The sequence below is a fragment of the Streptopelia decaocto genome, assembly GCF_964273445.1.
Source record: "Streptopelia decaocto genome assembly, chromosome: 22".
Classification (NCBI taxonomy): domain Eukaryota; kingdom Metazoa; phylum Chordata; class Aves; order Columbiformes; family Columbidae; genus Streptopelia; species Streptopelia decaocto.
The window spans coordinates 5,666,054-5,691,607 of NC_138677.1; the positions used below are offsets into that span (position 1 = coordinate 5,666,054).

The 25,554-nt window shown below is 60.8% G+C and overlaps 4 protein-coding genes and 1 long non-coding RNA gene across 5 annotated transcripts; 1 reads left to right on the top strand and 4 right to left on the bottom strand.

The window, feature by feature from the left end:
- Positions 1-2,400: 2,400 nt before the first annotated feature.
- Positions 2,401-4,634, bottom strand: LOC309448853. Its single transcript, XR_014185868.1, has 3 exons — positions 4,400-4,634; positions 4,000-4,087; positions 2,401-2,463 (listed from the first exon to the last, which is right to left on the bottom strand). It is a non-coding gene; the product is annotated as an uncharacterized lncRNA (long non-coding RNA).
- A 5,310-nt stretch (positions 4,635-9,944) lies between these two features.
- Positions 9,945-14,131, bottom strand: DHX58 (DExH-box helicase 58). The gene is made up of 12 exons (XM_082070884.1): positions 13,944-14,131; positions 13,637-13,838; positions 13,355-13,545; positions 13,034-13,150; positions 12,661-12,787; positions 12,395-12,577; positions 12,055-12,311; positions 11,702-11,851; positions 11,303-11,464; positions 10,959-11,149; positions 10,748-10,844; positions 9,945-10,517 (listed from the first exon to the last, which is right to left on the bottom strand). The coding sequence occupies exons 1-12, from the start codon at positions 14,109-14,111 to the stop codon at positions 10,338-10,340; spliced, it is 2,025 nt and encodes a 674-aa protein (XP_081927010.1). The 5' UTR covers positions 14,112-14,131; the 3' UTR covers positions 9,945-10,337.
- A 646-nt stretch (positions 14,132-14,777) lies between these two features.
- On the bottom strand, positions 14,778-21,463 carry KAT2A (lysine acetyltransferase 2A). Its single transcript, XM_082070996.1, has 18 exons — positions 21,208-21,463; positions 20,187-20,310; positions 19,952-20,097; positions 19,670-19,759; positions 19,377-19,558; positions 18,960-19,151; positions 18,697-18,803; positions 18,480-18,587; positions 17,957-18,093; positions 17,648-17,856; positions 17,447-17,573; positions 17,125-17,235; positions 16,902-17,045; positions 16,674-16,788; positions 16,539-16,575; positions 16,338-16,401; positions 16,059-16,143; positions 14,778-15,843 (listed from the first exon to the last, which is right to left on the bottom strand). The coding sequence occupies exons 1-18, from the start codon at positions 21,445-21,447 to the stop codon at positions 15,650-15,652; spliced, it is 2,412 nt and encodes an 803-aa protein (XP_081927122.1). The 5' UTR covers positions 21,448-21,463; the 3' UTR covers positions 14,778-15,649.
- Positions 21,464-22,409: 946 nt separating this feature from the next.
- LOC309449098 (heat shock protein 30C-like) lies at positions 22,410-23,335 on the bottom strand (the record flags this gene model as incomplete). The annotated part of the gene is given in 2 exon segments (XM_082071013.1): positions 22,410-23,314; positions 23,316-23,335. Coding segments are annotated over 2 exon segments (771 nt in total). The 3' UTR covers positions 22,410-22,563.
- Positions 23,336-24,139: 804 nt separating this feature from the next.
- On the top strand, positions 24,140-24,988 carry LOC309449099 (heat shock protein beta-11-like). Its single transcript, XM_082071014.1, has one exon. The coding sequence runs from the start codon at positions 24,252-24,254 to the stop codon at positions 24,837-24,839; it is 588 nt and encodes a 195-aa protein (XP_081927140.1). The 5' UTR covers positions 24,140-24,251; the 3' UTR covers positions 24,840-24,988.
- Positions 24,989-25,554: the final 566 nt, after the last annotated feature.

The window sequence follows — 25,554 nt, forward strand, 5'->3', positions numbered from 1 at the left end:
GAGGAGGAGGAGGAGGAAGAGGAGGAGGAAGGGGGGATGAAGGCAGCGTGCGCGCCGCCGCGATGTGTCCCGTCCCCCCCCCACCGGCGCCGTGCGCCCGTACGGGGTTGGGAGGCGGGGGGAACCGCGGCGGCGCATCCCGGTGCTGCATCCCGCAGCGGGGCCCCCCCTCGGTTCGGGATGCCCCGGGCTGGGACAGGGCTGCTGCAGCCCCGCTCAGGGGAGCGCAGAGGCACCCCAAACCCTGCCCAGAAGATGTGGGAGGTCAGTAAGGCGCATGGCTGGGCACACGGAGAGGGGTGACCCAGCAAGGATATTGGGAGGACACTCCGATTTTGGGGCACGGAGGTGCCCAGTGGCACCAGCACAAGTCCCAGTCCTGCCCACCGAGTTTTCCCCTTCATCCTGGTGTGCGGGATGAGGGTCCCCGGCCCTGGAGCGCCAGGAAGGTGGGGAGATAGAGGGAGGGTGCAGGGAGATGCTGTTTGCTCTGAAATCATAGCTGGAACGCAAGGCACCCGCCAGGCAGAGGCTTCTCTGCTGACATACAGCTGCCTTGTGCTAAGATCAACATTTTTTTGAGTGCAAAAGCATGTGTTTTCCTATCGTTGTCGTTGTTATTAATATTTTAGCAGCTCCCAGAACCTTTAAGCGGGGCCGTGCAGTGTTGACATCGAAGAGCAGATATAAAAACGACCTGCTCCCCACCCCAAGGAATATACTGTCTAGACACATTATATAATCACATTTTGCCCTCCTCCAGGACATTTTTTCTTGCAGAGGATCTCAAAGCACTTCGCAAAACTGCTAATGAAGCTTTGCAGCGCGGCTGGGAGGGAATCGCTGCGGCCCGGAGCACTCTTCTCCAGCACAGATGCACTCAGGGGCTCTGTGCTCCAGGAGCTCTCGCCCGCTTGCTGCTTTGCCTCCACTAAAAAGTACAATTGTTGCCAAGATGGAGAAGTCTGGTCAGCCCCGTGAAGTCTCCAGCAGAGGGGTGGATGCTGCTGGAGATGAGGACAAACCCTATGGCTGAGAAGGGCTTGAGGACTCGCAGCTACCGGGGAGAAATGAGGAGCGGGGAGACCAGGCTTGGAGTTCCTCTCCTACAGACCTGGAAATAGCTCCTGATGTTGCAACACAAGCGGACGGCCCAGCAGCACTGGGTTAGCCCTGTCCACACCAGGAGCCCCTGTTCTCGCACCACCAGAGCCGGGGCTGTGTCCACGGGTCAGCAGCGCGACACCACCGAGCCCCAGCCTGGCTCTCATTAGAAATGACTTTGATTTTTAAGAATCCTTTCTCCCAAGCTTGGTGCATTTATTTGCCGTGCCGACTGATGTTCACAATGTAAAGTGGTCTTTTTTTTTTTTTAGCTCCCTATAAATAATTACAGGCACTCTAATGGATCTCAAACCTTGCATTACCTTAGCTGTCGGGAGCTTGAGGATTAAGGTGTAGCCGTCCTCTCCAAGGAGCAGAGACAGGGCTGCAGCTCCTCCACAGACTTCGCTTCGTTCCCATTACCCTTTACAGCCTCATCCTGCCAGGAAAGGGGTTGTACCCCCCTTCCATCAGCAGGTTGGGGTGTCTCACCCAGCCCACATCTCCCAGCATTCCAGCACTGGGGAGCACAGAAAACTCACTCCCCCTTCTAGCCAGTGAAGGGATCAAACAGACTTTGATGATTAAATTACTGATGAAAAAGTTTTCAGTAAACACTAATATCACAATCTGTTCTTTATTTCCATACAACCCAGCCCTGCCTCGCTCCCGTCTCCTTCCCACACAGACCCAACCTCAACTGCCTTCAAACAAAACTCCAACGGGCTGTGAGCAAACTTGTTTTCCCATCCAGAAACGCAAAGACAGGGCAAGGCAATCAATGCAATATGCACCTCAGCAGTGCGCTCCAATCCTCCCAAAGACCCCTCTTTTCTTGTGTTTAGCTCAGCTTCTCCCCAAGATATTGTTTGTGCCAAGGCCAACGGAGACTCATCGCCCTTCAACCTCTTGGTTCACTGCAGATATCTCTGAAAACGAAGACAAACGTCTAAACAAAGAGAAGGTCGTCCCCAGCTGCAGCACAGAGAAACGCTGTGGGACAGATTAGCGGGGGAACAGCACATCCAAACCCCCTGCGCTTGCTCACGAAGGTTCTCCCACCCCTGTGCTCGCTTCACAGCAGCTTTTTGCATTCAGAAGAGAAGAAATGAACCTACCAGGCAACACGGCTCAGACTTCGCCTTCCCTCGCGTTGCTGGACTCCAGCAGCTCGCATTCAGTAAACAGGAGGTTTTACAAGGAACCCGACGCTGTAGGCACTCAGGGCAGCGAGTGGGGGTCCCGCAGCCCGGGGGGCTCGGGGTGGCTCCATCCCAGCGTCACTTTCCAGGAACCCTCCGTGCTGAGTCCTGCCAAGCTGCTCCCGCAGCTGCCGCGGCCATTCAGCAGCTGTTAAGCCTGTAATTGTTCATCAAGTCATCTTTTGGTTTTGATGGTGACAGCAGCACTGTCAGGGAATTAAAAATCTTTTCAAGAGCCCATAAAACTTCATTAATGTTTCAGCTCCAGATCAATGGGGGAGGGGGGGGGGTGTCTTTGCAGCCAGAGGTGGGGAAATGGGCAGCAGAACGTCTCGACAGCCAGAAGCGGTTGAAGAAATGACACCAAAATGATTCCCTGGCTCTGACCTGATGCCGTTATTGGTGATCAACCATCAGACAGGGCGAACACTCACATTTGGCTTCAGAGGAGCCCACGGTGCCCCCAGAGGGAAAGGTTCGCACTCTGCGAGAGAAGCTGTAAAAACGGGATAAGCTCTTCCATTTTTCCCCATTTATACAGCCCTTTCCACACCAGCACTTTGCAAACAGCTCGTTAATTAAATCTCAGCACTCTTCTGCGAGACGAGGCCGTACCAGCAGCTCTCCAGGGTGCGTGGTTTGAAGATCAACCTGAGCTGAGCTCCCATGGGTGCAAGAAACCGCTCGCTGCGTGCAGGACAAGAGGGACCCCCAGCACCTGGAACCCCCCCCTCCCATGGCACCCGCACCCCAGCCCTGCTCCCCGTCACCGCTTGTCCTCGCAGCCCCGTGTCACCACCAGCACCTCGGCTCCCACAACAGGTACCAACAACCCGGCGGTAGCGGCGAGACTTCTATTCTTTTGTGGCCGTTGTTCTTTCCTTCCCATTGTAACTTTTAATTAAAATCTACAAAAGGAAGATAACTAAGTCCCTCTGCATAATTGCGGGGAGTAAATTTTATGGTATAGAGAAGTGGTTTTAATTTTTAATAGACTTATTTTTAAGGAAGAGCAACACTTTGAAGGGAGCCGAGAGTTCTGGTAACGTTATCAAAGGCGAGGAGAGAAACAAAGATGGGTTTATTACATGTTTCCTATAAAACTGTTATTTTAGGGGAGTTTTGTGCTTCCTCCTAATGAGAGATGAATTGCACCAGCTTCGTTTGCTGTAGGAGGAAAATTAAAATGAAACTGATAAGAGTCCCAGCCTCTAGCTTCTGACTTACCTCCCAATTATAAATGAAAGCTCACAGGCATTCCAAAGATGGGGCTTGATGTCTACATTAATTATAAATAAATTATCTACACTTAATGTTTAAATGAAATTCCAGATAAAGCTTTATATTTAGAAGAGCGCTGTATCAGCGCATAAATATTTATGCAAAGAGGCTGGACGAGCTGAGGCTGCTTCGGTGCGACGGCGGAGCGGAGCCGGAGCTCTGGATGGGCTCTGGGGGGGACAGAGCCCATGGGTGCTGGGAGGGGAGCAGGAGAGCCGTGTCCCAAACCCAAATCACCACCTGGTTTTGCAGAGGGGAGGCACAGGGACACGTTGTGGCTGTGCCACATGTGGAACAGCAGTGACATCCCCTGCACGTTCCAAGGTGACTGATGGAAGGGGCGTCAACATCCATCCTCCAAGTCCACGTCTTGTTGGGACACGTCAGAGCTGCCCCAGCCCCACACACCCACCTGTTCCTGAAGGTTCCTCCTGCCTTGGAGCTCACGAAACACCACTGAAGCCAACTCCGTCCCAGCAACAAGGGGCAATGGTTTGAAGCTAAAGGAGGGAGATTGAGGCTGGACATGGGGAAGGAATTGTGGCCCTGAGGGTGGTGAGAGCCTGGCCCAGGTTCCCAGAGAGGTGGTGGCTGAACCATCCCTGAGACATCCCAGGCCAGGCTGGACGGGGCTCTGAGCACCCTGAGCTGGTGAAGATGTCCCTGTCATGGCAGGGGGGGCACTGGGTGAACTTTGAAGTTCCCTTCAACCCAAACCATTCTATGATAACAATTTCCCCACAGAACAAACCCACTCTCTGTTCCTTCCCAACCCCAGGGACCACCAGCACCTCCCACCCAGCACCACTCACCTTTTAAGCCTCAGCCCAGGGTGGGGAGGCTGAATGGCCCCACCTGGGCAGAGGTTTTCAGTTCCTCAGCAGCAAGAAGGGACATCAGCTGTGCCGCAGCGTTTTCCACAGCCTTGCCTCAGCTGCTGCAGAAAGTTTTATGGCTCACACACGTTTGGCTCAGGCTTAAAAGGAGACATTTTTTATGCTTTAATGGAACTGGCATGGAAGAGGAGAAGTTTGACAGGCCCATGGCTCAAAACTGTAGAAAAGCAGTAAAAGGGAATAAATAAAAATTGCAGAAGTTCAGATGATGTCTGGGCGGGACAGACCCCACCAGTGTGCTCCAGCCCCCACCAGTGTGTGCTGGTCCCCCATGGTCCTCACCCAGGACACGAAAAGCATCCCAGTGAGGGCAGAGCATCCCAGACATGGAATAGTGTCCCGGATATGGAATAGCATCCCAGATATGGAATAGCATCCCAGTCTGGGCAGAGCATCCCTGATACAGAATAGCATCCCGGCCATGGAATAACATCCCAGCCATGGAATAACATCCCAGTCATGGAACAGCACCCCAGCCATGGAATAGCATCCCAGTCATGGAACAGCATCCCGGCCATGGAACAGCATCCCGGCCATGGAATAACATCCCAGCCATGGAACAGCATCCCAGCCATGGAACAGCACCCCAGCCAGGGTGCACCATGCACGTGTGACCCATTGGCGACGGTTGGGCAGCCAAACCCTGGTGCAGTTGGCCAGGAATTGCAGGAGGGTCACCTTTGGTATCACAGCACTGCACAGTTCTTACTCTGCAATGAGAACGGTATCTCATTTCTTCCTCAATTAGCTCCTGATTATCAGTGTCCCAGGGCCCCTTTCCAGTCTCTGTTTAATGCACCATTAATAATTCATTCCTCAGATAGCAAGAACGCAGCGCGAGGTTAGGGTTTTGTGACTAATAAGTATCAGAGCAACCCTCATCTCCGAGGGACAAACGAAAGGAACAGAAATTAAAGCAAAAGAATCAAAGATAATATGCTTTGTGGCCTTTAATCAAACACCGGATAAAGGTTTTGATTACCGGGTGCGGAACACACCGCTGCAGGGGGTGGGTGGGAGGCACAGCCCGTCCTGACCAAGGGGCTGTAATATCCCACCGCACAGCCCGAGGTCCTGCAGGGCCTCAGGGAGGGTAAATGACTTCGAAACACTTACAGGAACATGCGTAATGTGCTTTTTTCCCCTCCAAAACTGAGCATCCCAGGCTTTGGGGACAGAAAGTACAAACCAGACCTGCCCAGCTGCCCAACTGGAGCATTGGAGCATCTGTGTTACATGCGCTGTCCCTCCTGTGAGCCTGGCAAGTGTCACCTTCTCACATAAAACACACAAAGGACCCAAAAACCGTGATGCAGAGCGGCGCGTGTCCCGCACGCGATGGGGAGGAGAAGCGGCTCCTTGTTTCTCCCACCAGCACCACCAACACCACTCCGCTGGGCCCCGTTCTGAGTCACAGGAGAGAAACCACGGGGGAAAACCAAAAAACAAGTAAACAAACAAACAAACAAAGGCCAAAATAACCACGGCTCCGGGAGGCGAAGCAGCCGGGCGGGAGAGGGGCAGAGGCAGCACCGGCGTCTTGGCAGCTGCGCGTTAAGTGTGACGGGTTTCTGACAGATCCAATTATAAAGCCGAGTCTCAGCAGAATCGCAGCCCTGCGATTTAGGGCATGAAATTCTTGTTTGGGAATTTTCCGAATATTGTGACTTGCACCGCAGAACCCCGTGAGCCCCGGGCTGTGCCGGCACCCACCAAACCACCCGTGGGTCTCCCCCCCAGCCTGGTGCACCCCCTCCCTTCCCCATCCCAGTCACATCTGGTGAAGGGGCCCTCCAGCCATTACACAAGTGCCACCCAGCAGAGACACCTCCCCGAGCCCCCCAGGGTGAGCAGCCCCTGATCTCAGCATCCCCAGCGCAGTGCCAGTGGGGACCCCCAGGGGACAGAGCCAGCGCTGTCCCCGCCGCGCCCCAGGCATGTGCCCCCGGTGCCACCGGCACAGCTGGCATCCCCCAGCCACAGGCCAGGGAGCTTTTTTAGCCTAAGCAGAATAAAACCACGGCGATTATATTTCATGCCTCCCCACTCAGGGCGGGAGGGAAATTGTTTGATGCTAATCCCCTTGTTTAATCCACCGGCAACCTGATGTGCTAACAGTCAAGATTAACTCCCGGCGGGGAATCGTTAGACGTGGGTCATGGGGACGGTGGAGCAGAGTGAGATGAGGATGTCCCCACCAGGATGTCCCCACATACTTTGCAGGTTCCCGCGTGCTCCCGGCAGCAAAGAAGAGGGGAGGTACGATCAGCCTGGAGAGGGGGCTTTTGGTTTTCAGGACCGAGTCCCTCCACAATGAGAAGCATTCACCACGCTGGAATTTCCCCTGGTACAGAGAGGGAGGCTCCAGCTGTCCCAGGAAAGGTCACCTCGGGGGCTGACGTGCTCCCAGGCTCTGCAGAGATATTGTGTGACAGTGAGACTTTCAGAGGGGCCCAGGAAGCAAAATTCAGCCCCTCATCTCCCCTCACCCACGATGCCACCAGGCCAGCGCCTCGGGGACAGGACGAAGCACCCCCCATGTCACAACCCCACTCTTGGGTGCCCATGGTCCAGCCAGGGCATCACTTGGAGAACGATGCTCAAGGATCCTGCTCCAGCCCCTCCAGCCTGATTCTGAGTCTCAATTTGTCCGACTTTATCTTCAAACTCTCAGCTCTTATTATTCCTCTCTCAGCTAAGTTAAAGAGCCCTTTAATACCTGGCAGTTTTCTCCCTGGGAAGGTACTTGCACACTGTAATCAAGTCACATCTCAGGCTACTTTTCGATAAGCTAAACAGATTGAGCTCTAAGTCTGTGCTAAACACCCAGCCTCGGGAAAGGGCCAATCTGAGGCGCTGCCAAGCACAGCGGAGCTGGGCTTTTTTCAGCTGGTGCATTGAAAGGTGAATTGTTGCTTTCTGATGCACCGATGACAAAGAAATGGGCTGTATAAAAATAAATCATTGCATTGCCCTCGCTCTGCTCTGTGAGCGCACACAGCTGCTGGAGACACCAGGGCTGCTGGGGCTGCGTCCATCCCCACACCAACCCTGCAAAAGAACAGGTGGAAAACACCTTTCTCGCACTTTTGCCAGCAAAACTTGCTGCAGCAGCTGTTTGCTGAGGGGCTAATGGTGCCTGTCTCCACTTACAGGCAGGGAGTTATGATGGCCGGGAATGTAAGTGCTTCAGGGAGCTGAGATAAGCAAAGATGCTCTGAGGCACAGACTTAAATCCAGAGGTTATTGGCAGGGGATGTGTCAGCGCTCAAGAACCAGGCCAGCAGCCCTCTCTGATACCCAGCTATCGACAGCGCAATTGGAGTGATGAAGTGGGGCTTCAGGTTGATTTAATCACAGGACGAGCCTGCCCAGGGCTGCACCAAGGGCTGGGTACAGCTGTCACTCTTCTTGAGGACACGGCCACGCTGTGTCACAGGGAGAACGGAACAGGGTGGCACAGGGCAGGGTACAGCACCTTGGGGGAGCAGAGGGACAGGGCAGCCCCACCACACACAGACCTGGTGAGACATGGACTTTCAGTCTCCCCGAGTCCCTGTGGCTCCAAAATCGGTTTATCAGCACACTCCAGACCCGAATGGCTGATCAGAGGGGATCAGTCTCTCCCTGCCTCAGGCTGAGGGATGCAGTGACAGCCGGGGTGGATTAATGGGGTTGCAGGGATGCACATCCCTGCACCCTCACACGGGCTGGCTTGGCCAGAGGCAGCCTGGGGACTCAGCCACGCAAGGCCAGCTCTGAAGGACACGGACCCTGAAGGATGCCGGCCCTGAAGGATGCGGGCCCTGAAGGATGCGGGCCCTGAAGGATGCGGGCCCTGAAGGATGTGGGCTCTGAAGGACACTGACCAAGGTCGCAGCACCAATCGCTGCAGCTCAGCTGTTCCCTGCCGTCAAGCCCAAGGTGACCGAGCCCCCCGGAAGGAGAAGCCAGGTGGGGGCTGGCATTAAAGCTGAGATGCACAGGGAAGAACAAGCAGAGGCTGGATGCAGACCCACTTCCAAAACCTGCAGAGTCCCACAGAGCAGTGCTTGTCCTGGCCTTCTACTTCATAAGGCCAGATGCACACCCTCAAAAACAGGCAAGTTTGGGTCAATGTTACAGAAATTCTGGTTTTGAGCACCAAAGTGGACAACCTGGTCCATCTAGGCTGGTGAGAGGTTGTACCACGCATTGCTGCAGGCACCCATCAGGTTAACTCACAGCCTGGATTGCCTGAGCACAAATCAGGGCAATTTGAGCTTATCAAAAAGGATCTGGGGTCCCTGCAGGAGGGATCCTGCCTGGGGAGAGGTAGGAGAGGCCATCCCAGCCCACAGAGAGCTACAAATAACTCAAACGGCCTCGTTACCCACTTTCTGATGAACAGGAGATTGATTTCATGTTTCCCCCGGGGCTAACACCACCTGAAACTGGGCTACACCTCATTACAGCAGAAGCTGTTTTCTGCCGTTAAAGTCAGGCAGGAGTTTGCTCCAAGCACGCATCCTTGCTGGAGATAATGGTCCATAGTGAGAAGCCCCGGTGGTACCGGGTACCGCACTCCCAGGGGTGGCAGCCCAGAGAGGGGCTGAGATTTGGGCAGACATCACTCTCGGGCACCCAGGTGCCCCTGCCTGCACCCGCAGCCGCCGGTAGCCGGTGGAAAAGCCGCCTCTTGCCCTTCGCGGCAGCTCCTTGTGCCGGTAGGACCGGGCAGGGAGCACGGACAGACCGCGCCCCCCCGGAGCGACGCTGAACCGGCCGAACAACCGCGCTGCTTACCGGCACCGACACGCGTGGTGGGATCCCGCGGGGAAGGGACGCGCACGGAGCGGGTGCGATCGCCGCAGCTTCTTCCGCAGCCGCCGGGCACCGGCGGAGCATCCTCGGCACCTCCCGGCCGGACCCGCTGCCCCGGGCGTCCCCCGGCTCTCCCCGGGCATCGCCCCGTCCCGCGGCCGGGCCGGGCCGGGCCGGGGTTTCCCTCTAGCGACCGGCGGCGGGAGAGCACACGGGGAGGGGAGCGGGATCCGGGGCTGCAGCATCCCGGTCCGGCCGCGGGGAACCGGAGCCCCCGGTACCGAAAACCCCCCGAGGCCGTGGTCCTGCCGCAAGCCCCGCGGCCCCCTCAGGCTCCTCGGCTGGGAACAGGGGGTTCTATGGACCGGCATCCCCGGGGCAGCCCCTGCTGAGCCCGCAGAGCCCCACGGGGACACCCGGAGCTGCCGGGACATAAGAGCCCAGCCGCCCCGGATGGGCTGAGGCTCCTTCCATGGGAGGGTTCTACAGAGTGATAAGACGGTTGGGGTTGAAGGGACCTCTGCAGATCCCCCAGCCCAACCCCTGCTCACACAGGATCACCAGAGCAGATCACAGAGGGTCCTGTCCAGGCGGGTTTGAATGTCTCCAGAGAAAGAGACCGTGTCTGCGCCCAGCAAGTGAAACTGCCACCACTTCCTTCGGTCCCAGTGCATACACACATTTTTTAATGGAGGACCATTGCATTCCCAAAGCGGATTGCCGGCTGCCAGAGAAACGCTGCGCCCATGGGAAATGGCTGGTTCTGGCAGGGTCATGGATACAGTCCCCAGCATCCGGCAGCTTTTGGGGGCAGGAGGGGAAGGCAGCATCCCAGAGAGCAGATGCCACCAAGCAGGAAAGGGTTTTGGTACTTTCCCATCCCAATGTCTCAAAGTTTTTGCATGGACTCAAAGTCTCCTCCTGCAGTCACAGGCTCTAGCAAGGGATGCTACAGTGGTTCAGTCCAGCAAGGAAAAGAGGAGCCTGGAGGGTGGGTCCCACTATCCCAGGAGATGGCCTGGGAAGAGTCCTCCTGGGAGCAGAACCCACGCTAGAAGGACAGGCCGTGGGTGCTGGAGCAGTACTCCACATAGTCAAACTCCTTGACAGGGAACGTCACAGCGCTCCACTTCTTGTACCTCCTCTTCTCAGCCGGCGTCTCCACCACAAAGTTTTTGATGCAGAGGATGGGCAGCTTCACCTGCCGGTAGATCATCTCCATTCCCCAGTCCTGTGTGGGCAGGGAGGGGACAGTCACGCAGCGTCCTGGGCTGCAGAGCCACGCACACCGGGGATGGACGCAGCTCCTCGCTCCCGGGGTACGTCCCCAGCCATGTCCCCCAAGTGTGTCACACACACAATGTGTGCTGAAGGGAGACACAGCTCCATTCCTCAACCAGGAGCTGGGGCACAGGGCATGGCCGCTCCGGCCCCGGGGACATCCCCACTCGCCGCGCTCACCTGGCTGCACCCACTGCACGAGATGCGGCAGCCGGGCTCCCAGTCCTTGAAAGTCCGCTGGAATTGCATTTTCCCAGAGGAAACTCTGTAATACAGCCTGCAAGAATGGGACCGAAAGATGCTCTAAGGATGATGGGCCAGGAGACAGATGACCACAAAGCCCCCCTGACCTGGCTCTGCCCGCTCCCCCTTACCAGCACCCCGCTCCTACCCGAAGTTGGGGTTGACGTTAACGTGGTGCATGCCCTCCACGGTGCGGAGGTCGCTGCCGCGGCACACCGCCGTGTTGCAGTTGACGCAGTAGAGGTAAACGGCATCGGGGTCGTGCAGCTGCCGCCTCTCGCTGACCCTGGCCTCCTTCAGCAGCCAGCTGGCCACGGCCGCTCGCTGCAGCTCCGCGATCTGCAGGGATGGAGGGAGGACAAGGCCATGGGCAGAGGGAAGACATGGCAAGACACAGAATCACAGGCTGCTTGGTGTTGAAGGGACCTCTGGAGATCACCCAGTCCCACCCTGCGCTAAAGCAGGTGGCACAGGGTCGCGCCCAGCGCCCACCTTGAGGCGGTATTCCCGCTCAGGCATGGCTTGCACCGCGCGGATCGCCCGCTCCATCAGCTGCACCAGGTCCTCGTTGAGCAGCTCCCGGGAGACCTCTCTGCTGTTGGCTTTGGCGAGGACCGAGTAGACGCTGTTCTCGGCACGGGCACGGCCCCGGGCCTGCAGCACAAGGGCCAAAGGTGCTGTCAGCAGAGCAGGGACATGGCCAACCCCCCGCACCTCCCCGTGCCGCCCATGAGGATGGATCCACCCTCCACATCCCGCTAAGGAGGTGCTCTGCCAGCAGCTGGGCTCACCCCCAGGATGCAAGAGCCCTCGTGTGCCATCCCCGTGGCTTTGGGGCATCCCCCCACCATGGGACCAGGCAGAGCAGCCTAAGGGAGCCCAGGCAGCTACCTGCATCATGGCGATCTCGTTGGTCATCAGCCCATAGCGGACCACGATGTTGCACTCAGGGATATCCAGGCCCTCCTCGGCCACACTGGTGGAGAAGAGCAGGTTGAGGGCTCCCTCTCGGAACTGCTTGATCACATCCTGCTGCTCATTCTGGGAGGAGAGGGGGTGATGCTGAAGCAGCTGCGCAGGGCTCTGTCTCCCTGGCAGCACCGTGACACCCACCAAGTTTGCAGAGAGGAGTAGAATCATAGAATCATCTTGGTTGGAAAAGACCCTCAAGATCGAGTCCAACCATTAACCCAACCCTGGCACTAACCCGTGTCTCTACAAACTTAATCTCTGCATCCGCTCACCTGCGTCATGTGCTTGGTCTGGTTGCTGCAGCCGGCGCCGGTGAGGACGGCAGCCCTGACGTGCTCCCCGCGGAGCACGGCCGTGTCCTGCAGCCAGCTGAGCAGGCTGTGGGCGCTCTGCCGGGTCTTGGTGAAGACGATGCCACGAGAAGTACCCAGGGGCTGGAAGTGCTCCTGCAAGATCTGCTCCAGCTTGCCCAGCCTGGGATTCTCATAGCGCTGGTCCCTGGCAAACGCCTGCAGGCTCCTCCTGTTCTCTGTGCCGGTGAGTGGGGTGTCAGGGGAGGCTCCTGCCCTCCCAAACGCAGCCAGAACCAACCCCTCCATGCTCCCACGTTACCCTCAAACGTGGCGGCGAGGAACTGTTCAGTGGGGTCCTTTGTGTCCCTTTCGGTGGCATAGAACTGCTGGAGGCACTGGAAGGCATCGATCATCCGCACCGTGTCGTTGATCAGCAAAGCGTCGTTGTACTTGCGCAGGTGCAGCGCGCACACCCGCGTCTTGCGGCAAAACGTCTCTGCCGCTGGAGAGGGACAAGGACACGCCGCGGTCACAGCCTGGCCCCACGGCTGGTGGCTCTGCCCCACGGCACCGCCGCCTCCTCACCTCTCTTCTCCACCTCCACGATGCGCTGCTCGTAAATCTGCGTGCCGAAATCCTGCGGCAGGGCGGGCATCTCCATGTACCGCTGGATCTGCGCCATTACCTTCTTCAACCGCTCGCCAAAGGGGTCCTGGGAGCAGAGAGGGGCTTAGGACCCGAGGAATTGGGGACATTGCTCCAGAGAACCTTGGAGGTGCCTGGCCCAGGGTCAGGGGCTGTTTCTACAGCAGGACCCAGGTGGTTGTGGGATCCCCCTGCACCAAAGCTCTGGATAAAGTGATTCCTCTCCCTAGCCTGAGATAAAGAGATAAAGGACGGAGGGACACAGCCCCACGGGTCTTGGGGGTCTTGCCTTCCACCCGCCGGCGCCCCTCACCTGCACTCTCTCCTGGCACAGGTCGTACTGCTTCCTGGGCTGGGGGACGTGGATCTGCAGCTGCTCCACCTCCTCCTGTGCCGACGTGATCTTCTCGGTGTCCAGGTTGGCACAGATCTGAGAGGGCGAGACCCCACAGCCAGCCCTCAGCCCAGGGGATGCGGCACATGGCGCTCGCCGGCACCCCGGCGAGTTGGGGACATCTCCCCCAGGCCACCCAGCTGCCCAGCGCCTGCACGCTGGGTTATCAACACCCACCCAAGGGACACCCCAGGAGAAGCCACGTCAGGGCCACCCACCCTGTCTCAGCACAGGACCCACCTGCAAGATGTGCTCTACAGCCCCCTCGAAGGAGGTCGCCCCCCCGGTGCCGGGGGACGCTGTCAGGCCCAGGACCTGCGGCAGGTCCTGCTGCCCACGGAGCTTGCGCTGGAGGTAACTCAGCATGATTTTGTTGTAGACGGCTTCCTTGTGCGTGTGGTGGCACTCGTCTATCACCAGGAGCGAGAAATCTGCGCCGGGAGGGGAGCGGGGTGAGGAGGCTCAGCCGAGACAGTCCCACCCCAGCCTTGGGGACAGAGGCAGCGGGGGTCCCGCACCCACCCGTCAGCTCCACGTGCGTGTCCTCCTCCCCGCTGACCAGCGCGTTCTGCAGGATCTGGGCCGTGCAGATGACGACGTCGCTCCGCTTCACCACGGAGGCGAAGAAGGACTTTTCGCTTCTGTCCCCGCTGATGGCCGTCACCCTGAAGTCCTTCTGCAGCACGTTGAACTCCTTCTTGGCATGTTGCTCCACCAAGTGCACCTGCAGCCCCAAGACCCCGCTCAGCCCAAACCCACCACCCAGGAGCACCGCCCGGGAGCTGGCACCCCATTGCCACCAAGGCAGGGGACTGGGGACGGGTGGCACCTTGTTGACCAGCACGGCCACCCTGCCACCCTGCCGGCTCTCCAGGTGCTGCCGGCAGACGTAGACAGCAGCGCGGGTCTTGCCGGCACCCGTGGGCAACCAGATGATGCTGTTGTGGCCACGCAGGGCCGGGGTCACGGCTTCCCGCTGGTACCCCCGCAGCTCCATCCCGCTCCTGCTGCTGTCGGGGGCGGTTCCATCGGGAAACGAAACTCGGGGCGGCGCATCCTGTCCTACCGGAGCCCCAGCAAGGGGGGCTCCGCCGGCCGCAGCGCCGCGAGCGGGTGGGCAGCAGGGCCGGGCTGAACCGGGCTGGGGGGCACCAAACGGGGGGGCTGAGCCAGGCTGGACCGTGCTGCCCACACTGCCACCCCCCCCACTGCAGTGCCTGCCTGGCTGCAGGGGCCCGGGAACCCCCCCTGGGAGCCCCAGAGAGAAACCGAAACCAGGCAGCCTGTTCCAATGCCCCACAGCCCTTTACAGGGAGGAATATTTCCCAAGATCCAACCTCAACCTCCCCTGGCGCAACTTGAGGCCGTTTCCTCTGCTCCTGGCGCTTGTTCCTGGGGAGCAGAGCCCGACCCCCCTGGCTCCAAGCTCCTTTCAGGCAGTTCAGAGATCAGAAGGTCTCCCCTCAGCTCCTGTTCTCCAGCTGAACCCCCCAGGTCCCTCAGCCGCTCCATCACACTTGTGCTCCAGCCCCTCACCAGCTCCGTTCCCTTCTCTCCACTCGCTCCAGCACCTCAGGCTTTCCTGTGAGTCTTTCCTGTACACGCGCCCTGAGCAGCCCAGGCTGCCACCTGCGGGGTGACACACGGACGCAGCCGGTTCTGCACAAGAACATTTATTAAAAAAAAAAAAAAACAACAACCAAACAATCAACCAAACAAAACAACAGTCAAGTGGAACGGGGTGGCAGGGGCTGGTCCCACCCCCACGAGGTCAGTGAGCCGCAGGGCATCACCAGCGCCCACCCAGCGATGACAGCACGGGGCAAGGCAGCAGGGGACCAAGCAAGGGTGGGTGACAATCAATGCAGGGGGGGGTGCTCCCCAGCCCAGCACCCACCGAGGGGCAGAGGGAAAACAGCCCACGAGGTGCAAGGAGGGGGGCGAGCAGGAGCCGAGCCCACACGCAGGGGCAGGGGCTGGGCTGGGGGCAGACGTGCTCCCAGGGGGAGGGAAGAGCTGGTAGAGGCAGCTGCGGGTGCGGAGGCAGAGCCCCCATCCCCGCAGGACCCCAGCCCACGAGCAGCAGCTCTGCCCGCAGGCTGGGCAGGCAGGGCTGGCCCTGCCGTACATTCAACAAGAGGGACAGGGGCTGCCTGTGCACGGGCAGAAGCAGGAAAACAAACTGCCCCATCGTGGGGAGCCGGAGCAGAAGGCACGACCCTGGGGAGGGGGGAAGCACCAGTGCTGGGGGGCTCCCGGCCCCCAGGGAGAGGCAGGAACTCAGTGCTGCCCCTGCCCCGGGTAGATCCCAATGAGGTGGCTGGAGCCCTGCTGCTCACACCCCCATAGGAAAGGCAGCCAACAGCTCAGGGATAAAAGCACCAGCCCCCCCAGGGAAGTCCCAGCTCCCCCAAACTGCTCAGCAGCATCAAACCCTCCAACAGCCGCTGCCCACGGAGCAGGGCTGGGGCCCACAGGCTGCCCTGTCCCTCCCACAGGGGTCCGGTGACCAAGGAGAGTCCAGGTCAGCCCCCCCTACTTGTCAATGAGCCCCCCCTCCTTGAGCTTGAAGTAGAAGAACTTCTCCAGGGTGTTGGCACACTTGCAGTAGTCGCTGTCGGGCGGGTTGTACTCGCGGCAGTTGGTGATGATGCGCTGCAGGTCAGCGATGAACAGCTTCTTGGTGACGTAGTAGCGGTTCTTCAGGCGCTCGGTCATGGTCTTCAGGTCTGAGCGGGGGGAAGAGTCAAGTTCTCAAGGCCTCTGTGCCCCCCCACCCCAGGCTGGACACCAACCAAGAGTTCTGACTCAGCCCTCTCTCTTCTGGAGTGGCCTGGGGCTTCCAGCACCCCAACCATGACTCCCAAGAACAGACCCCACAATGAGGGGTCTGCAGCCCCTCCCTCCACCATCCTGCCCCGCGGTTCCGGGCACAACCACCTACCGATGGGGAAGCGGATGATTTCGTAGTAATCCGGCGCCTCCGACTTCTTCACCGGCTCCATGAAGGGCCACGCGCTGGGGTGGGTCTGGGGACAGGGTGGGGGCAGGTTAGAGCAGCCCCTGCCTGCCCCATCACATGGGGGCCCTGCTCCCCATGCCCCTGGGTCACCCCCCTTGCCCCCCGCCGGCAGAGCCAGGACAGCCTGTCCCAGGGGACGCAGCTCCGAGGGCCGTTGTGGGGACAGGCACCCCGGAGTGGAGGGTTCCCTCCTGTCTGCACCTTGATCTGGGCCAGGAGGTTCTTCAGGGTGTTGTAGAGCTGGTCTGGGTCCTTCAGCTCTTTTCTGCGGGACAAAAAGCAGCGTCCACCAGTCTGAAGGCAGGCAGACTCTGCCCACCGCCCCAGCGCTCCCACCTCCCCATCACCCAGCACCGGGAGCAAGAAGCAGCCCAAGCCGAGCCCCCACTGCACAGCACTCACCCCTTCTCCTTCCCCAGCGGTTTCCATCCCGTTTCTCCTAGAAGACAAGTGTAAACATCAAATCTTCCCCACATGCACAGAGGACAGAGCCCTCCTGCAGACAGCCCGTCCCGAGCAGCCGCCAGCCGGACTCACGGATGCCGGGGACGCTCTCGATGGGGATCTGCCGCACGCCCTCCTTGAAGCAGGTCAGGCCAGGGTAGACCTTGCGGATCTGCGCTTGCTTCCTCTCGATCAGCTTCTTGATAATCTGCAGTTGGAAGGGGGTGCTCAGGGCTGCAGGATGCTCCAGGGACCCTTCACCAGCTCTATTGCCCTTCTCAGAGCTCACTCCAGCGCCCTGGCAGCACCCGTGGGACAAACCTCCTTCTGCTTCTTGATGATGTGGGAGAGCTCAGTGTAGGGGATGCGGGGGTTCAGCTCACACTCCATCAGGGTTGCCCCCTCATAGTCCTTGATGTACCCCAAGTAGCGGCTCTTGGGGACTTTGATGTCCTTAGAAAAGCCCTAAGAGACAGAGGGGCAGGTGGGAGGGGGCTGGGGGGCAGTGGGGCTGAGGGGAGGCCCCCCAAGGGAAGGAGCCTACCTGCTTCTTGAAGTAGCCGATGGCATACTCGTCCGCATAGGTGAGGAAGTAGAGGATGTTGTGCTTGATGTGGTACTCCTTCAGGTGGTTCATCAGGTGCGTCCCGTAGCCCTGGGGGAGCCGCCATGAGCCAGGGACCCCCCCAGGTCAGACAGGACACATGGGCCCTCCCACCCACAGACACCTGGAAGATGCCCCAGAGCAAGCAGTGCGGCTGGGGCCAGCCAGTGCTGAGCGTATCTGCGTTGTGACACCCCCACGCTGTCCCAGTGAGACCCATCTTGCCCCCCAAAGCCCCCACCGCCCACCTCCCCGCTCTCACCTTCACTTGCTCATTGGACGTGACGGCGCAGAAGACGATCTCGGTGAAGCCCTGGGTGGGGAACATACGGAAGCAGATCCCCCCGATCACCCGGCCGTCCTTGATCAGCGCCAGGGTCTTGTGCTTCCTGCAGGCAGCACGGCCGAGGATGAGACAGGAGCCCCCCACACCAGCCCCAATGTGCCCCCTCCAGCCACGCACGGGTCAAAGACGAGGCGAGTGATGTACTCCTTGGGCATGCGGGGCAGCTGGTGCGAGAAGACGTTCTGCAAGCCCACCAGCCACATCAGGATCTTCTTGTTGGATTTCTGCGAGAGCGAGTTGCCGATGACGTGGAACTCGATGATGCCGCGGCGCTCCTCCAGCCGGGCCGTCTCGTCCCGCGCCGCGTTCGCCGACAGCAGGCTGGTCTGGGAGGGAACGGGGGGGTTTGTGGATGCCAGCACAGCTCCAGCAGCTCCGCGGGCCCTGGAGAGCACCGGTGTCACCTCAGTGTCCCCCGTCATGTACCTCGGGGCCCAGCATGGCAGCGGGGTCCGTGATGGTCAGCATGACCTCGTTCACCAGCTCCATGGGGATGTCGCCCATGACACGGATCCGTTTGGCATCTTCCAGCGTCAGGCTCTCGGGCAGCTTCCGCTTCTCCCCTGGGGAGCGGAGCAGAGCGGCACATCCATGGAATCATTTTGGTTGGAAAAGCCCCTCAAAATCGAGTCCAACCGTTCCCCCACCCCTGTCCCTGCCCCATGTCCTGAGAACCTCCTGTCCGTCTGTCCAGCCCTCCAGGGATGGTGACCCCAGCACTGCCCTGGGCAGCCTGTTCCAATGCCCCACAGCCCTTTGGGGAAGAAATTGTTCCCCACATCCAACCTCAACCTCCCCTGGCGCAACTTGAGGCTGTTTTCTCTCGCCCTGTCGCTTGTTCCTGGGGAGAGCAGACCAGCACCCTCCATGCTACAGCCTCCTTTTTCAGCACTGGCAGGGACCAAGGAAGGTCCCAGTTTCTCCAGTGCTGGGCTCACGCCGTCCCCACCTGGCAGGGGCTCTGGGGCGCTGGTGTCCATGCTCGCAGCGGAGCTGCTGTTGCTGAGCTTCTTGCTGAAGAGCGGAGTGGTGGGCACAGCGACGGTGCTGACGGCAGCTGGAAGAGACCAACCATGGCCATGAGTGCCGGAAAGCAGCGGCGGCAGCCCAGCCACCGCCACAGCTCCCCCACACCACAGCCCGTTATCCTGCAGTCCCCGAGATACCTGGACGAGACACCAGCTGGGCACCCTCTGCAGCCGGCACGGTGAAATCAGCCTCCCAGATTGGAGAGTTCTCGCCGTAAATCTCCTCCTCCAGCATGGACAGGAACCTGGTGGGGAGCGGCACGTCGGTCGGTGAGGGGGAACCGGGCAGGCACAGCCCCAGAGCTCCATGTGCCACAGGAGAGGGGAAAGGAGACGATGATGGAGGAGGAGGAGAAGGAGGAGAGGGGAGCATCCCCAGCCATCCCTGCATGGGCACCTACTTGGGGAAGTGGGTGAGGATCAGCGTTCGCTTCTCCGGCACCAGCTTGTCCTTCTCCACCCGGAACTTCTCCAGCAGCTGCCGGCGGGTGACGGTGAAGATGGACTTGAGGAGGCTGCGCCCGAAGACGTGGGTGGTCTCGTAGCGGGGGAGGCTGTCACAGCTCTGCGGCACGTGGCAGTAGCACAGCCACCTAGGAGACAGGAACACGCTGGGCCCAGTGACCCCAGAGCACCCGCATCTCTCGTGGGACAACAGTGCTGGAAGCAGGGACGAGGAGAGCAGGGGGGGTCACGGTTGACATTATTTGGGGTTGGAAGGGACCTCTGGAGATCACCGAAGACCCCAGGAGTCGGGGTCAGCCCCACACAGGGGTGGGAGGAGCGGGCAGACCCCCAGGCTGGCTCAGACCCCTCACCTGGTGTAGTTGACCTTGTAGGTGGCCACATCGTCGTTCTGTGAGCGCTGCCGGAACTGGGACGGTGTCTCCAGCTTCCAGTAGTTGAGGCAGAGCAGGAACATCTTGGAGAGCTCGTACATCGTCTGCCGCTCCTTGGGCGGCAAGTGGCTGAACTTGTACTGGACAAAGTTCAGGACGCCCTGGGGAGAGGAGGGGGCTGTGGAGGGGCTGCACGGGGAGGGGGCCGTGCCAGAGCAGCAAAGCACGGGACAAGTTATTAGTGCAATGAGTGAGCATGACAGCAGCCTCACCTGCTCGATGTTTGGTTTCTCAAAGGGGGGGCTCCCCAGGGACCCCTCCACCACTGGCTGGCTCATCTGCAGGATGCATTTCCGCAGCAGCTGCCAAGGCACCATCAGACACGGTTACTGAGGTCCCAAAATCACGCACACCATGAACGGGGGAGCAGCAGGACGTTGCTGCACCAATTCATGCAGAGGACAAGCAGCAGGACAGCCGCAGCGAAGCTGAGGGACCCTGCACAAGCCCCCCCTGTGAGCAGGGCAGCAAGACATGCCCAGCCTTAAACACACCTTGAACAGGTAGAAATACACCTGCTTGGTGTCCGTGTCCTCCTCCTTGTGCACCGACATGAAGAGGTTCTCCACGTCCACCACCATGCCCAGCAGGCGGTTGATCTCCTCCTCCGAGACGTTCTCCAGGTGGGACACATGGTCCGCTGTGGCAGAGAGAAAGTCACAGTGAGACTGGGGGGGTCAGCACCGCTCCCCCTCCCCGGGGCCACCCCGGGCGCCCCGTGGGGTTTACCCAGCGCGTGGCCGCAGCTCCGGCAGGGCTCGCTCAGGTTGGTCACCGGCTGCTGCAGGTCCATGCGGGGGGCGGTGGGAGGGTTGGGGTTCTTCCAGCCGTTGCATTTACAGGCATCGTTGGCCTGGGACAAGTGTCAGGAGAGGCCGTCGCGCAGCGGCCCATGTGCTGCTTCGCGCCAAGGCTGCCGCCTTCTCCAGCCAAACAGCTCCCCACTCCTAAAGTCTCCTTCACCCATCCCTGTTCACCCACCCCAGCTTTCCTCAGCTCCCAGCCTGCATGACCCAGCACCCCAACACTTTCTCACATTTCTCCTGTGCTCAGCCCCAGGATCCTGCAGCCCCTGCCCATGGATGTTCCTGCATCTCCCTTGCACAGCTCAGCACCTTCCTCCTGTATCCCCCAACCATGCATCAGCATCTCCTTCCTGCACCCCATGCACGGCCCAGCACCCCTTTCCTGCATCCCCCAACCATGCATCCCCCTCGATCACCCCCTGCACAGCTCAGCCACCCACTCCTGCACCCCCCTGCCCATGCACATCATTGGACCACCCTCCCAAACCCACCTCCTGCATCTCCTGCCCATGCATCCCCTTGCACCCTCTCCTGCACCCCCTGTCTAACTCAGCAGCCCCCTCCTGCAACCTCCTGCCCATACACGCCCCTGCACCACCCCCTGCACCTCCTACATGCTGCTCCTGTATCTCCTGTGCCCAAGCACCCCCTGCCCAGCTCAGCACCCCCCACCCATACACATCCTTGCATCCCCACCTCCTGCACCCCCTGCAACCTCCTGCCCAAGCAAGTCCCTGCATCACCCCCCTGCACCCCCTACATGCATCTTCTGCCCATGCTCCCCCTCTTCTGCACCCCCTGCCCAGCTCAGCATCCCCCTCCTATGCACGTCCTTGCACCCCCCACCCATGCACGACCTTGCACCCTCGCTCCCGCACCCCCACCCATGCACGACCCCTCCTGCACCCCCCTCGCCGGTTCTACCCGGTGCCGGTCCAGCCCACCTTGCAGGCCGAGAAGACCCCCAGTTTCTCCAGCTTCTTCCCGCGGGGGAACCCCCGCACCTGCGCCTTGCGCTGACTCGCCCGCTGCTGCTGGCTCAACCCGGGCCGCGCCGGGTCGCTGGACCCCGTTCCTCCTCCCGTCGCCCCCGCCGCCGTCCCGCTCCCAGCCCCGCCGCTCCCCGCCACCGCTCCCGGACCCGGCGGGGGCCGCCCGGGCTGCGCGGCCTCCGGCTCCGCCATGCCGGGCTCGGCGTGCGTTCCGCGCTCACTGCGCCTGCGCGCCGGGAACGCCGGGATCGGTAGTTCGTTGTTGGGTGGGGGGGCCAGGATCCGGTGCTCCCGGGGCCGGCGCACGCCGCCCGCAGCCCCGGGCGGGAGCGGAGCTCCCGCCCGGGGCTGCGGGCGGCGTGCGCCGGCCAGGGAGAGTGGAGGTCCAGGCCCGACAGGCATCGACAACACCGGTCCCGGTGCCGCGGAGCCATCACTGCCCGCCTGAGCCGCCCCTCCGGTAACCGGTACCGCGCCCGGTTCGGCGGCACTGGTTCCTCCAGAGCGCGCTCAGTACCCCCATAATCTTCCAAATATAGAGTGCGGCCCCGCCTTCTCCGCCATATATGGAGTGCGGCCCCGTCTTCTCCGCCAAATATGGTGCGAGGCCCCGCCCCTCAGCCTCATTGTAATAAGAGGTGTGGTCACACCGTCGCGCCGCGCCCCCTCTGCCTAATATGGAGTGTAGCTCCGCCTATCAGGTTGTTTAAATAAGCTAGGCCCGCCCCTTTTGCCCATTTAAGGGAGGCCACGCCTATTTGGCGGTGGAGGGGCGTGGCTTGGCCGCACGCCGCGTCGCGGAGGAGCGGGGAGCGCCTGGAAGTTGCCAGCAATGGAGCGGGACGGGGGGGCACGGAACGAATGATGCCGGGGCGGGCAGGGCACGGGGGATGCTGGCACTGGCAGGTACCCCCCGGGAGTGTTCCAGAACCATCCCGAAGATGCGGTTCGGCTGCCCAAAGGCTGCTGGGGGGGATGCTCAGCACCGTGTATGTGCTGGAGTCCCTCAACCAACCTTCCCGCCGCTCCACCGAGGCAGAGCTAGGGACAGGTGCCAGGGACATGCCCTGTGCCAGCACAGCCCGGCTCCCTAGGCTGCCATCCCACTGCACAGGCACAGCTGGGAGTCTCGCAAAGCACAGAAGCCACACAAATAAAAGGCAATAATATTTATTACATATCAAAAAAGCTACATGTTTTGGGCAGAGCCCCCCCAACCAGACTGTCACGCAGTCCCCATCACAGTCCCGCTCTGCGACCGGCAGCTGCCCCGGTAGCCGGGCTCAGCCCGGCCCTGCGCTGCTCCCATCACGCCTTGGCGCGCTCGGCTCCGTCGTCGGTGCTGGCTGCCAGCTGTGCCACCGCTGGCTCCATCTGGATGGGCACGTTCCTCTCGGGGGCGGCCGGCAGGGCCAGTTTGGGGGCCTCGATGCGGAGCTGCCCATCCTTGGACAGGGAGCAGCTCAGCGCCTCGGCGTCCACCTCCTCGGGAACGTCCCACTCCCGCTTCAGCACCTCGTACTTGTAGGAGAAGGAGCCCTTGTCATCCGTGCTCTGTGTCTCCTTCTGCCCCACCAGCACCACCTTCCTGCCCACCACCTTCACCGACAGCTGCTCGGGCGCAAAGTCCTTCACGTCCTGGCAGACGGAGAAGCCGTCCCCGGAGCCCTGGGTCAGGGCTGCGCTGGTGCTCGGGGCTCGCTCCGCGGTGATGCCGATCCGGCTGGGGCTGCTCCCACTGCTTAGAAGCTGCTCGAAGCTGCTCATGAACTCCCGAGCCCTCTCCATCTCCAGCCGCAACTCTCTCTCCAGCTCGGCAAAGAGGGTGCCTGGATGCGGCCAAAGGGTGCGGACGGGTCCCAGCCACGGGAAGAGTGAGCTGGATGCGGGCGGCATGAAGTGCAGGCGGCAAAGCATCTCTGCTCCCGGTGTGCGCTCCCGGTGTGCGCTGCGGGTCGGCTCCGTGCAGGCGCTGGAGCGGTTCTGGGCTGGCGCTGGGGAGCGGCGGGTTTTATCCTCTCCTGCCCAGGGGTGTGCCCCTTCCAGAACACTCTCTCCCCACGCACTCTCCCAGAGCCATCGCCTATTTTTGAGAGGCTGATTATCCGTCAGCTGAAATAGCAGCGCCTGTTTCTGGAGACGAGTCACACGCCACAAATAGGGAGCTGCAGTCACCGCTGGGAGCTCGGGTTTCCACAGAGCCGTCGTGGTGCAGCGGTGCCCGCGGGACCACCGGCCAGGGGGCGCGCAAAGCCCTTCCCGTGGCCCCCACGCTGGGGTCTCCGCAGAGCGCAGGTTGTGCTGTGCCAGGAGCTTGTCGCTGCACCCAGCACAGGGACAGTCCCCTCCTAAAGCAACATGTCCCTATGCCACCCGCTGCCAGATGCCTCTTGCACTTTCTAGGGGCCTCCATTCCCAGGGGATGCTTTATGGTCTGTCCCAGCACCCCACCTGTGCATCCCACCCATGGACGAGTTTCTGGTCTCACCTGGCGGCAGCTGAGGGTCCTGCAAAGGTGGGGGGGGGAGAGGGGCTCTCCTGCCTGCAAATTGGGGGGGACAGGCCACAGGTGAGGGGGCGAAGGCCGGAAGGAGAGGGGCCCAACCCGGCTCCCTGCCTGGGGAATGGGCCAGAGATTTTTGGCAGGGGCGGCTCAGGATTCCCGTTCAGAGGCTGAGGTGATGCTGCTAATTATAAGCCAGGAGAGCGGAGCCGCAAGACTCAGGGCAAAGGTATGTTGGGCAGAACCTCCGAGGTGCCTCTCCTCGGGGATGAGTAACAAGAATTAGCTGGAACGGGCTGGAAAGAGCCGAGCGCTTCTCCACGAGGGTGACGTGATGGGCGGGACGAGGCCGCTCCTCCCCGGGCAGGGAATAAAAGCTGCGGGCGGCAGAGCTGGGGCATCGCGCTCTCAGCTCAGCGGAGAGGTGACAGCGACACCAGCGACAGCAGCAGCCGCAGCAGCAGCAGCCACAGCAGCAGCAGCCGCAGCAGCGATGCTTTGCCGGATGCATCTCGCCCCGTTCGCCTCCAGCTCCCTGGCCAGCCGGCTGGGCACCGTGAGGACCCTCTGGCCGCACGCAGAGACCATCTTCAGCGAGCTGCAGCAGGAGATGGAGAAGGCTCGGGAGTTCATGAGCAGCTTCGAGCAGCTCCTGACCAGCCACGGAGCCAGCACCGCCATGGAGCGAGCCCCGAGCGCCAGCACCGCGCTGGCCCAGGGCTCCGGGGACGGCTTCTCCGTCTGCCAGGACGTGAAGAACTTCGCTCCCGAGCAGCTGTCGGTGAAGGTGGTGGGCAGGAAGGTGGTGCTGGTGGGGCAGAAGGAGATGCAGAACACGGATGACAAGGGCTGCTTCTCCTACAAGTACGAGGTGCTGAAGCGGGAGTGGGACGTGCCCGAGGACGTGGATGTGGAAGCGCTGAGCTGCTCCCTGTCCAAGGAGGGGCAGCTCCTCATCGAGGCCCCCAGACTGGCCCTGACGGCCGGCGGGGAGAGGAACGTGCCCATCCAGGTCAGCCCTGCAGCACCACAGCCCGGCCCAGCCCCTGAGAGCGGAGCCGCCAACAAAGCCCAAGCGTAACGGGAGCAGAACCTACGGTGCAGCAGGACCAGAGCGGAGAGCAGCGAATCTCGGCTTTTAGCCCAGACAAGCTCCACCAGCAATTATCTCTCTCTTTTTTCACTATACTGGAATGCTTTTGTATCCAATAAAAATACTTTTGCATAGAACCTGTTTTGCTCTCCTTGTGTTGATTGATAGGGAGGCTGGGCCCTGCTCTCAGCTGGTTAAGCCGGAGGATCTGGATGTGCAGAGAGGGGAAAAAAACCTCTCTTGGTGCCTCAGGGCAGCACGAAATGGGGCCGAGAGTGGACCCAGAGCAGGGGAGGGATCTGCAAGCGCTGTGATGCTGGGGAGAGGCAGGAAGGTTTCAAGGGGGGAGGATCAGCCCCACTCACCTGTACCGGGGCAGGGCAGCTCTCCCGGGTCGCTCCATCACCCCCTCATGCACTGACGCATCTGCACCAGCCCCACAGCCCCTCCCTGGGTGCTGGAAAAAACCACAGCAGACAGCCTGGCTGGGTGCTGGTGCCCCTGTTGTAGCCACACTCGGCTCCCACAGAGCTTGGAAAGGGGCTGCAGGACCCCCCGAGAGCCCAGTGGGTGGAGGGTGAAGCACGACTGCAGACGGTGTTTAAGCAGCACAGGCAGGCTCAGGCTCAGGCCCGGGCAGGCAGCAGGTATGCGGGCAGGCAGCAGGTATGCAGCCGGGCACACCTGTGCAGAGCCGCTCTGC

Excerpts from the sequence above, each read along its gene's own strand:
- DHX58 (XM_082070884.1), bottom strand. The coding sequence starts at position 14,111 with ATGGAGCTGCGGGGGTACCAGCGGGAAGCCGTGACCCCGGCCCTGCGT. Across the intron at positions 13,151-13,354 it reads CTGTAGAGCACATCTTGCAG|ATCTGTGCCAACCTGGACAC; the intron begins GTGGGTCCTGTG and ends TCGCCCTCTCAG. Across the intron at positions 12,312-12,394 it reads CCTCGCCGCCACGTTTGAGG|AGAACAGGAGGAGCCTGCAG; the intron begins GTAACGTGGGAG and ends TCACCGGCACAG.
- KAT2A (XM_082070996.1), bottom strand. The coding sequence starts at position 21,447 with ATGGCGGAGCCGGAGGCCGCGCAGCCCGGGCGGCCCCCGCCGGGTCCG. Across the intron at positions 19,559-19,669 it reads AGAAACCAAACATCGAGCAG|GGCGTCCTGAACTTTGTCCA; the intron begins GTGAGGCTGCTG and ends TCCTCTCCCCAG. Across the intron at positions 16,789-16,901 it reads TCATCAAGAAGCAGAAGGAG|ATTATCAAGAAGCTGATCGA; the intron begins GTTTGTCCCACG and ends TTCCAACTGCAG.
- LOC309449099 (XM_082071014.1), top strand. The coding sequence starts at position 24,252 with ATGCTTTGCCGGATGCATCTCGCCCCGTTCGCCTCCAGCTCCCTGGCC.